We start from the raw sequence: 11,933 nt of genomic DNA, 5'->3' as shown, positions 1-11,933 counted from the left end.
TTCCCTATAACTCACTTACCCTTTTTTCTTCCCTCTGATCAACCTATGGTTTAATTGGTACCTCTTGTAATGAGGGAACGGCTTGAGGTGAACCCAGTGCTTCAGCCAGTCACTGTCTTGCTAAGCTGCAGAGAGCAGCAGAGAATTACTTTTTTTTTTTTTTTTATTGGCTTGTCCTGCCCCCATCTGTCAGCCCGTCTACCTCTTGCCATTCTCTTCCTTTATACAGGGCTGCACCCCATATTTACACAAGCATGTGCTTGCAGGGCCAAGAAGTCAAATCCATCTGTTGTGGCCTGCACCATAACCAGACCAACGTGATTTATTTTCAGCACGTGGCTAATATGATGATCAGGATGAAGCGTGAGTTCCCTGGAAGCCAGAACTCGATATTTCCTGTCTTTGATACCCTCTTGTTGCTGGACCGCAATGTTGATCTGCTGACGCCATTAGCTACACAGCTGACGTACGAAGGGCTGATAGATGAAATCTATGGAATTCAGAACAGTGAGTACTGCTGGGTAAGGGGGAGGTCTCTGGAGCGTTGGAGCAGGTTGCAGTGCATCAGGTGGGTTTCTGCTTCGCTAAATGACTGTGATGTGGGAGCAGCTCACCTGAACTTAGTGCGAGGATGGTTCAGTCCCAAGCTAGAGCCCATCAAGATCAGGTCTGGCTCTGTTTTTGCCTAGGAAGGGGAATTGAGTACAGGGCATGGTTACTGAATGGGTATATTGTGGCTGTTGGCTGTGTGCAGCCACACTGACATAGAATACGTAGTGTGGGAAGAGAAACGTTAGTGTATGCCTTTACCCTCCAGCCTGGCTGGCTCACATGCCACACCAAGGGGATGGGAACAGTTTGTGAAAGGCTGTTCAGAGCGCTCTCCTGCTCTTCAGGAGGTAGTGCAAAAAACTCCAGAGAGGCACGTATGGGTTTTAATCCCTCCTGCTGTACTGAAGACTGTCTGGAAGGCTGCTTCCAAACCTCTTCGGTAGCAGGGTAGCTGGCACTTGGGTTCTGATCATGTATGTGTGTATAGGTCTCTGGGTCCCTGGGTAAGTACAGAGAGACTCTCCTTAATTAACACATGCACTGAGTTGTTTGGGCATTTATATTAGCTCCCAGCTTGGGGGACAAGTTTCTGTAGCCTGCTTCTCTGAACTTATGGTGGTGAAGTTCCAGTCCTTATAAGGGTTATTTCTCTGCATTTCATAGCTTACGTGAAACTCCCTCCTGAGAAGTTTGCCCCAAAGAAGCAGGGTGAGGGTGGGAAAGATCTCCCCACAGAACCCAAGAAGCTCCAGCTGAACTCTGCTGAAGAGTTGTATGCTGAAATCCGAGACAAGAACTTCAATGCTGTGGGGTCAGTGCTGAGCAAGAAAGCCAAGATCATCTCAGCAGCCTTTGAGGTGAGGCCTGTACCTGGCCGTGCATCCCTTGGGCATTCTTGTCATCAGATAAGTCACAGTCTGCATTCAGCACAGCTGTAACTGGCAGCTCAGGCCGTTGCCATGGAGTAATCCTCCAGCCAGAGAAAAAGGTAGTCTTCAGACGCTCCTCCAGTCTGTTCCCCTGCCCTGGGACGAGATCAGCTCCACTTTGACTGTTCTGAGGAGGTGTTGGTCAAATCTCCTCTTAAGAATCCTGTAGTAATGCGGATCCTCTCTTCTCTCCACACCTCTGTTCTGGGGCTTTTCCTATCCTCACTGTTAAAAGCTTGTCTCAGATCAGCTTAAACCACATTTCTGCTGTGTGAGCCTGTAGTTTCCTTAATAGGAATTGCTTTTGTGAGTCTGCAGAACAATCAGGTACTGCTTCCCTCTGCATGTGGCCAAAGGTTAATTTTAGCATACTGATCAATTCTGCTTTGCTGCTGCTGTTACCTGTTAACTGAAAGGTACTTTTCCCTTTGTATTCACTGAGGATGCACAGAAAAAGCTTTAAGAAATGAAACTCCAGAATGTACACTGATAGAGTATTATGGCAGCATAAAAACCAATAGGAATGTGAAAAAGACAGTTGTCTTACAGGCGGTTTGACCTGTAAATTCATGCTCGTGTGTCAGCTTAGACAGAGCTAGAGAGTGTTTGTGGTTTTGCTTGAAAACATCCTGTTGATGATTCATAAAGAAACTGAGACCCCATATCTCTGCTTTGAGACTTCGTGGTGGTTCTCGATAGAACTTGTTGTACTGTTTGATTGTATTTCCTTGGGGTTTTTTTGCCTCTTCACTTTTGCCACATTTAATACAAGGTAGCGGTGCTTTAACTGAAATACTGTGTGCTCAGCCTCATCTCCTAGTAAATGTCTATTATTGCAATATTAGCACTGAAGGTGCTAAAGATGGATTATTCATACTGGTTGTTAAAAAAAAAATCCAAGAAATTGTCAGAGATAATAGGTGATAATGAAACAGCAGCATACTGGCAGCAGAGGACTTCTTAAATTGCAGGCTTCGTCATTATCACTGTCCTGCCTGCACTTGCCCATTTAAATCCTTCACATATGAGTCAAATTATTATTTTTATTCCAAGTTGCAGCAAGAGGCGAGTAGCCCAAATGAAATACAGACCTCTGGACTGCTCTGAGAGCTGAAGTCTGCATTGTGCTTCATCAGATCCTTGCTCAAAACTTGGGACGTTGTTACCGCCAGGTACAGTGAATGGCAGGCATCTGCTTGCAAGGGGTACAGACCCTGCCGACCCAGTTCCTCAGCACCTTTCACTACTGTTTTGAGCCCCCATTTCTGACTGCATTTGCCTCCAGCTCTGTGCTTACTGGCAGCTAGCAAAGTAATTCATCTTTGCATGAAAAAAGTAGTTTTGCTGGTAGGGAGACTGAGGAGCAGATAGTGATGGCTGAAGTCAGACAAAGGTGGAGAAAAGTGATTGGCATTAGTGGTATAATGGAAAAAACAGTCTAATGATCCTGTTGTATTATGTCCTGCCTCTTCTAATGATCAAAGTGCTATTACAGGTAATGCTGTGACTTTAGTATAAGCATTTAAAGTCTTTTGTCCAAACGGTTGCATATCCCTAACAGTATCTGCTGCTGCAGTGAGTACAGTAAAAACTTTGTCATCATAAAAAGGTCTGTTTGGTGTTATTAATCTGAACAAGACCTAACCTAAGCAACGGATTTCTTTAGGAAAGACACCACGCGAAAACCGTTGGAGAGATTAAGCAGTTTGTCTCACAGTTGCCACACATGCAGGCAGCAAGAAGTTCTCTAGCAAACCACACGTCCATTGCAGAACTCATCAAAGACATCACGAGTGAGTATTCATCAGTCTGACTAATTTAAATATAGCAAGATGCAAGACAACCTGATGGACATCATTCAGCTTGGCAAAAATTGGCTTTGCTCCATCCAGTGCATCTCTGCTGAAATGTTAAATGTAGAAAATAAGCTGTTAGTTGCTATTGTATTGATTTTCATTCTTTTCCCAAAGCATCTGAAGATTTCTTTGATAATTTAACAGTGGAACAAGAGTTCATGTCTGGAATAGACACAGACAAGGTAAGTAGATAATGACAATTACTGACTCTTATGTCTTCAAAAATAACCCAGTGTATTTCTCTGGGTTTTTTCCATTTGGGTTTTTTGAGAGAGGAAAAATCTGATCTAGATGATATCTGTCTCCTTCCCGTGGAAAGGTTGCAAGCTCTCGCGTGCACATTTGCAGTTTTTTTCCCCAGTGACATGCATTGCTGAATGTACCTGGAGACGGCGCTGTACTGTGTGCTTTGCCAGGCTGCAGTTACCTATCACTGCCTGTAATGCAGACGTATACAGCTGGGGTGCTTCGACTTGTACGTGGCACTATGCTGTGAGGGATCAGTGAAAGACTGAAGACCGTTAATCAGAAGGTTTTCAGTGAATCAAAGTCTAGCTATTGACTGTGGAATAGACATTCTTTGGAAAGACACTAGGTGGAACCAGTGCTGGATCACTGTTTTACAGTTGGCCTTGAGCAGGTCTTCCCAGGTCTTCTAGGCACTTTAACAGGTCTTTAAATAACAGATTATGTTGTGTTGTGTTTTTTTTTTTTTTAATAGGTTAACAATTATATTGAAGATTGCATAGCTCAAAAACATCCATTAATCAAGATCTTGCGTCTCGTTTGCTTGCAATCTGTATGCAACAGTGGACTGAAGCAGAAGGTTCTGGACCATTACAAAAGAGAGATTCTTCAGGTTGGGCTGTAACTTTTGGATCAATAAATGTCTGAGAAAATCCACATCAAAGCCTCAGCTCTACAACACTTGCATTCTAGACAGATGCATCTTATACATGGGTAGCATTGATTTCCAGTGTTTTCAGACAGAGCACTGAGGCTTCTGTTTGGGCTGATAGCAATGACTCAGGAGGTGCTTATATGTATTTTACAACATGTAGATACAGAGAGGTTTATAAACATCATTGCACTTTTTACTATTACGATTTAAACACTATAAATGGGATACACTCTAGAGAGATCTTAACTTTTCTAAACTAACATCATTGCCTTTTTTTTTTTTTTTTTTTAAAACACACTGGTCATAGATTATTGACATGGTATTACAGGTAAATTCTTCACGTTGCAGACTTACGGCTATGAACACGTATTGACCTTAAACAACTTAGAAAAGGCCGGACTTCTGAAACCTCAGACAAGTGGTAGGAATAACTACCCAACAATCAGGAAAACCCTGCGCTTATGGATGGATGATGTTAATGAACAGGTAAATAGGCGCCTCAGCCATGAACGTTGCATCTAACAATACAGAATTATGTGCAGCAGGAAAACCTTAATTTTTTTTTTATTTTTTTTTTCTCTATGGTGCTGTTTTGCAGCATGTAGCACTCACCCACTGCTCATACTCTGCTCTCTCCTGCAGAACCCCAATGATATCTCCTACGTGTACAGTGGCTATGCTCCACTGAGCGTGCGCCTGGCACAGCTGCTGGCTCGGCCAGGGTGGCGGAGCATAGAGGAGGTTTTAAAGATGCTGCCAGGTCCCCATTTTGAGGAGAGGCAGCAGTTACCTACTGGCCTTCAGAAAAAGCGTAAGTTTTGTTTTGTTTTCCCATTATTTAAAGGGGCATGCATCTCTGTTAGGCTGGAATGAGGCAAACTGAAATCAGGGCTGGCACAGTCCAGGCACGTATCTCATCTGTTTTTCTCACTGCAATATTAGATCTACCTAACCCATTTTGGACAGATAGCTTTCTTGCCTCTTTAAAGCGTCCGGTCACCTATTCAGCCTGCTATTAATGCACAGGCCTGTGTGCACTGAAGATACTACAGACTTGTACATTTGTTTAACTTCTCATCAGAGTACTAAAATAAACCCTAACTTTACATTGTGATTTTAATAAGTAACACTACTTTACCAAGAAGGTTAGCATCACTCTCCTAGTATTAAGTCTGGGCAGACAGAAGCACATCCTGTAAAGACTCCAGAGCTGGGAGTAGTGCCTGCCATTTCTGGGCACAAGTCTGGTAGTCTGCCCTCTAGGTTTCTTCTCTAATTCAGCTGCTATCTTTATTATTTTGAGTTTGACTGACAGTTGATGGGTAGGAGACATAAAACTAATACAACCTGTACATTTCTCTGAATACACAGGTCAACATGGTGAGAACCGAGTCACTCTGGTGTTTTTCCTGGGAGGTGTGACATACGCAGAAATTGCTGCACTGAGATTTCTGTCCCAAATGGAAGATGGAGGCACAGAGTATGTCATTGCCACTACAAAACTGATCAATGGAACAAGTTGGATCAAATCCTTGATGGAAAAACTGGAGCCTGCACCCTTCTAGGGTCTGTGGCAAGAGACAATAAAGGAGAGAGGCCCTTTGTGACACAGGCACATCACCTTCTGGTCTTCTGGCATGACTGCTTGAACGTCGGAGAAGCGACAGTGAAAGAAGCTCTCCTGAGACCAGCTCATGATACAGTTACCCTCATCCCCCTCTGCACTGATATTCCTACTGTTTGTGGAACTTCCTAGTACACAAGCAGTGCTGAAAGGCACTAACAATGAAATAAACAATAGGAGAAAGAGACATCCTGCCTTGTGGTCTGAATTGGCAAATAAGCACTGGGGGAGTGGGGATTTGCCCTTTGCTGCTTTTTTTTTTTCTCGCAGTTTATTTTTAGTGGGAGATGCGATTGCTTCTTTTTGCCTTCCGAAGGTACTGAGGAGGCAGGATGGTTTATGTTCCTGATTTCACACTATTACCAGTCTGTTTTTCTGTCTCTGGTGCCTGATACATTTCATCAGTGCACTGGATCTGTTGCTGTTATGAGATCTGTACTCAGCTGTACCTCTGCTGTACCCAGGGATCAGTTTCTTGTTCATCTTTATCATGAAGGCCAAGGAACTTGTGCTTTCCCAGCTTCAGCACATTCACATCAACAAGCAGCTGCAAGGCCAGGCCACAGTAGCTAAATCTTCTCATATTCTTGCAAGCTGATTGTACAATGGAAAGGGAACTGCTGTAAAGGGGAAGCAGTAACTTTTTTACTGCATAGGTTTAGAAATCTGATGGCTCTCGGGCATTTAGAGTAACACAACTGCAGGACCTGCTTAGCCTGTGCTGCACTGCAAGAAGCTGTCTGTTACGCTTAGTTGCCTGTAGGCCATACTCAAGTCCATTGTCCTGCATGCTTTGGCCAAGGCATTCATTGGATTTTCTACAGCAACAGCTCTAAACCTTGAACTATCCATATGCATGTCAACAGCACTGACTACAAATACAACCAACTGCACCCACATTACAAGGGAAATGATGGAGCCTTTTACTTCAGTAGCCCATCTGAAGGGATTAGTGTTAGGTGGCTTGTTTGTTTTCCAGAGTCTGCTTGATTCTGGAAAGCTAATCCAGAGTAGGAATGACAGGAGTTTATGTTTGAAGACACACAGGCACTCCTCACGTGGGACTCAAGCCAAAAATAGCAATGTCAGTGACACAGTAAACAGCGTGTTTAAAACACACTTTTTTCAACCCCCAGTTCACTTTATAAATTGTGGTATTTTCTGCCACAAGCTGTTGTAGAGCTCAAAGTTATAAAATGGAATTTTCCATGGTCTTGGTGGCTGGGCCCTTGGTGTTGATGAGCCAGTGTGTGCAAGAGGCAGCTGGTGGCTCCAGAAGACACAGCCTTGCTAATCGCTAGGGGCTGGGAAAGCCGAGGGGGTGGGGGGGTCACTGCTTATGCTGGCAGCAGCTGACCACTGCCACAGCCTGTGCTGCTGCACCTCAGCCCTCTCACTGTCACTGTACTCACATGCTTCAGCAACAACCACTGGGGACTCTGTTTCACACTATTTAAGAGTGAAATGCAAAAACAGCTAAAAAAACCCACCTCACTCTGCACCTTAAATCACTCTCTTAGGAAACATTCTGTTCTTAGGTATCCTGCATAATGCGTATGTCTCCCAAAACCTTTCATTTTTCCAACTTGTTACAGTTATGACTGGGTTTCAGTCTGTTTTGTTTTGTAAGACTGAGTTGTGCCAAATCAGCCCCTTCACAGAGCCCCTGTCTGTTTAACTCCATTTGGCTTATTAGAATAAAATAAAAATGTATTTGATTTTTTTTTAAAGTGTCACTCTATGTCTGGACTATTAAAAAAATAAATGAATTAAACAAAACCCTGCACTGTGGTAGCTGTATCCTTCCCGTCCCCCCGTCCCCCCAGCCCCAGGATAACTGAATTACTTAAGTTGAAACTTTTTCTAACATCTGGCTGGTTTTTCTTTAAGCTTCTGCAGTAATTACATTCTGTTCTACCACTTAAAATACTGCATCAGAAATAGATATGGGATTTCTTGAAATCGAAAGAAAAATACATTTTTAATCATTTGAGAGTTTTTACTTCGAGTGGGTAGGCAACTTGCAGACTAGTCTTAAAAAAAGAGAACATACTGCAACTTTCATGATGCAAGGAACAAATGTGGATTGCTTTGCATTATTTCCCCAGTTTCACTGTAAAGTAGGTAATTCCACAGTATTTAAAAAGAAAATTGAAATAGCTTTGGATCAAGAATTAGATGTTACTGTGCAGAGAAAGCAAGAAACAATGTGATTCAGTGCAAGCCTTACAGAGTGTCCTTGGCTTGGCCTTGAAGGTCTTTGTATTATCACAATTTCCAGATTTTTAAATTTTTTTTTAATCTTAAAAATTGAACTAATAGCAAGGAAATGAATAGCACTGATCAGGCTAGTTTGTGAACTAAGGTCACGACACGTAAAAGCTGTGCCACAAGTGAATAAAGGAAACCACGCAAAGCACCAAACAGCTTGCTTACCCTTGGACCAGGGTAACCACTTGGACCAGCAAATGTGTTTGTTAGTAATGCTAGAGTCAAAACATTTCAAAAATAGTTTATGCTGGACACTTGGTAAATTCTAATTTAGCAACAACACTGCTGCATATTTTTTTTCAGACTGTAGCCTGCACCACCACCAAGCAAGAGCCATGTGGACACTCAAACTAGACAAAGTCTTTTCCTGGAACTATTCAACAACAACAACAAAAAGCCATCCTGACGTTGATCTATTCTCTAGAGGAGCAATTACTACTTAACAGGCTTCCTGAGCAGCTTGATTATGTTCTGCTTCTGTCTAAGGCCTTGCTGACCATGCGGGTAATAATTTGATAACAAGAGAGCCTAATTAAATTAAGGGGCCATTTTCTACATCATAATATCTTTGTAGGTAAGAGATTTGATTTGCAGTACATACTCTTCCTTCTCTCTGTTGTCTGCATTTGTCTGGTTTACCAGCAAAAAAAAAAAAAAAAAAAGAAAACATTTCCCAACCTCCACCCCAAAAGACTTTCACTTTTCATGTAACAGTATCAGAAAGCAGTTTTGCTAAAAATAAACACGTAGCTTACCTTCCTCCTCCCCCCGCCCCCTTGCTGCAAAGAACAGCTCTTGCTCTGTAAAAGGTAGGGATGACTTCTTGGGTGTGCAAGGGTGAAGCTAGAGCAGTGGACTAGCGACAGTGCAGCGATTAGGCTGTCTTCAGCACTCACTCTCTTCTGATGAAAGAGCCCAACTCAGTCCGCCCAGTTCCATCCTGTAACGTGCTGCTCATCTGGGACAATCCCCAGCTGTATTTGAGCATCCTCCCCAGGTGGCCCACAGAACCACAGGGCTCTCAGAGAACAGAGCAAGAGGCACAACAGCCTTCCAGATAACCGCAGAATGAAAAGTGTAAGACGACGCAACACTCTGTCAGAGGGAAAACCTCTACATTTAAACAAATGCAGGGTTTGACCTGGTAACACTAAGCCATGATGCTTAAACTCACAAAATACTGTTGACAAAAGCACTCTGGGGAAGGGGAGCTATTTGGTATGCTCTGTACTGCCGTGCTGCACAGAGCGCAAAGGCGCTATGTCATATAATAATTGGTCCTGACCACACCTAGTGCATTAGTCCTCATGTGGGCTGCAAACACAACCTCATTACTCCTGGCTCCCGGATGAGCAGATCAGAAGGGGATCAAACTACAGCACAAACCGTTTAGAAGCCAGAAATTGGAGGGACAGCTGCAGAACAAAACTAGTGAAAGAAATAGGAACTTTACGAAGTAGAGCCCATCATCTGCCTGGGTAAGTAGTGTATTTCTTTATCAACACCTTTTTAGAGAATCAGAAATCACGTAAAGCATATAGATAGAAAACTTCAGTGCTGTGAACAACTGGGAAACCATGGCTAGTTTTAAAATGCAATAGCTCCTATAATGTATACGTGTGCCTAAGCTTAGAGTGAAATGACTGAACTCTTTAATAAGACCCAAAAGTGAACTCTTTATCACAAGAGCTCTTTAAAAAATATTCTAAGTGGGGTATGATGGGAATTCAGTTTACTTTGGCAGACTTTAGACTCTTTAGAAGAGAAGTAATCCTTTTAAGTTAGCTTTATCTTAATTCTGATTTAAAATTCCTTTTATGTGGTTGATGAAGAGTGTGGATATTTTTGATCAGGCACAGTTATGACCAAAATTTAAAAGAACACATCAATTAGAAAGACAGTAGAATTTTTTAGATGGGTCTTCACAGCTTTAAGTCTAAGGAGCCAACAATTTTTGTGAAAGAGTTCAGATTTTATATTAAACTAACAAATGAGCGATCACTTCTGAAGTGATGTGTAAGTACGACTTTAAAACACAGCTAGAAGATGAATTCTAAAGCATCTTACTTATCCCATATCTCCCATGTAAAGGTTATTTTTAATGTGAGATATAAATATTTGCCTGTGCAAACTTATATTTAAGCCCCAGTTTTCATCATTCTTAAACAAAAGGCTCAGTTTGTGCCAGTATCTCCATTAGATGCAATTATATCATTAAATATTAATGGTGGCTTGCTTGGAGGAATTGACCACTTTGATCGGAACACACTGTTGGTAATGCACCATCAGCGACCGCTCTGAACGTGAAGCTTCCTAGATGCACAGCCACTGACACGGAGGGAAAGATACCAGGAGCCAGCTGGACTCTGTAAGGGTCTCTAGCCCTTACCGACACAGCAGTGTCCACTGCCTGTCTGTCTGTATTTTAATTTCCTCAGCTACAAATCCTGATTTGGAGACTTTGATAAGATTCTGAACTCTTTTTCAACACTGCACAGCTTAGCGACCCTGTACAGGACTCTGAACAAACACACACAAGTCCAACCTGACACCAGCAACCCTCTTAGACGGCCAGGTCCCTCCTGAACACAGCCATTTCTCCCCACAGCAGAGCCACCCTGTCGGCTCTGCACTCTCCTTGGTCGGAAAGACTCATCCTATCCCTTTGCTTACAGACCGGGGAGGAGCAGGGCACCAGCCAGCCCCAGAGACCCTACCTGCCACAGTGCCGGGGAGAACCATGCCAGACTCCTTTGCCGTCCACTTTCTCAAGGTGCTGAAGGAGCTGCTGGCCTTCGTGCTGTTCAGTTACACCGTGCTGGTTGGGGCGCTGCTGCTCGCCGGCTGGACAACGTACTTCTTGGTGCTTAAATGAGAAATCCTCTTCTGCTCCGGCAGCCTCAAGCCAGCCAGAGGCACCGGGTTCCTCCGGGCTGTGTGACACACAGGATGACGGTCCCTTCCTCCTGTAAGCGTTTGGTTTCGTTACTGCCTCATCACAATCTTATTTTCTTATGTAAAAAGAATAAAGATTAAAAAAATAAAAAAAGTACATGCATGCACTTTACTGATCTTTGTGGCTCTTGCAGGTTCTTTGTGTTTCCTAGAGATTTGTCCCCCATTCCCTGAAATATTTAAAAGCTTCCCAGTAGTTTTCTCCTGAGATTCCCACCCTGCCTCGAGCACACAGCAGTCTGCTGCACACCGCGGAGGGACGCAGCACAATTCAAACACGACCGACACCTCAAGTAAACAAGTCCTGCCTTGTCTAACTCGGCCTCATTAAGGGTGTGAAGGCAGAGTCAGAGAAATTAAACTTGTAATTTATGGGGTTTTTTTAGAAGCCCTGGGAAAAGACGTTTCAAATCAGCACAAGGCTTCCCTCTTCCTACAGTTCTATGAGACACAATTCATGGGGTGGAGGCAGCCACACATTATTACAGGCCTAATATTTGGCGCTCTCCAGTGTGCAATGCTTTTCAACAAATGCTTGAAATATGGAGTTAGCTGAAAGATGCGCCTGTGATACAGCACTGCTTTGCTAAAACTAAACTGTGCTGAGTAAACTGAGTCTCACAGAGAATAAATAATAATTTCTGGTATATGCAGAGAGAATAGATTTAATTGATCAACGCCCTTCATGTGGAACTGCACAGAAAACCTTCGCTGGAGAAGCTGGGGATTATCAGTAGTGTGGCACTAGCCAAAAGAAAAGCAGCATCACAGATCCTTTAAAAAGGAAGACGAAGTAAACCCAAGGAGGCGGTGGGGGGTGGAGGGGAAGAGAGCAGAACCTGTGG

General features: G+C 43.3%; 1 protein-coding gene across 1 annotated transcript in view; it reads left to right on the top strand.

The window, feature by feature from the left end:
* Positions 1-5,857, top strand: part of VPS33A (vacuolar protein sorting 33 homolog A (S. cerevisiae)) — an 8,764-nt gene extending 2,907 nt beyond the window's left edge. The window contains exons 5-12 of the mRNA XM_009880352.1: positions 333-507; positions 1,216-1,409; positions 3,148-3,274; positions 3,452-3,519; positions 4,059-4,196; positions 4,587-4,724; positions 4,881-5,049; positions 5,610-5,857. Of these exons, the coding sequence (XP_009878654.1) occupies positions 333-507; positions 1,216-1,409; positions 3,148-3,274; positions 3,452-3,519; positions 4,059-4,196; positions 4,587-4,724; positions 4,881-5,049; positions 5,610-5,803 (1,203 nt within the window). The 3' untranslated portion in view covers positions 5,804-5,857. The remainder of the gene's footprint in view (positions 1-332; positions 508-1,215; positions 1,410-3,147; positions 3,275-3,451; positions 3,520-4,058; positions 4,197-4,586; positions 4,725-4,880; positions 5,050-5,609) is intronic.
* The last annotated feature ends 6,076 nt before the right edge of the window (positions 5,858-11,933 follow it).

Source organism: Charadrius vociferus, unplaced genomic scaffold (assembly GCF_000708025.1).
Source record: "Charadrius vociferus isolate BGI_N301 unplaced genomic scaffold, ASM70802v2 scaffold332, whole genome shotgun sequence".
Taxonomy (NCBI): domain Eukaryota; kingdom Metazoa; phylum Chordata; class Aves; order Charadriiformes; family Charadriidae; genus Charadrius; species Charadrius vociferus.
The sequence above is the reverse complement of the archived record's forward strand: the minus strand, read 5'-3'. Positions and strand labels throughout refer to the sequence as shown.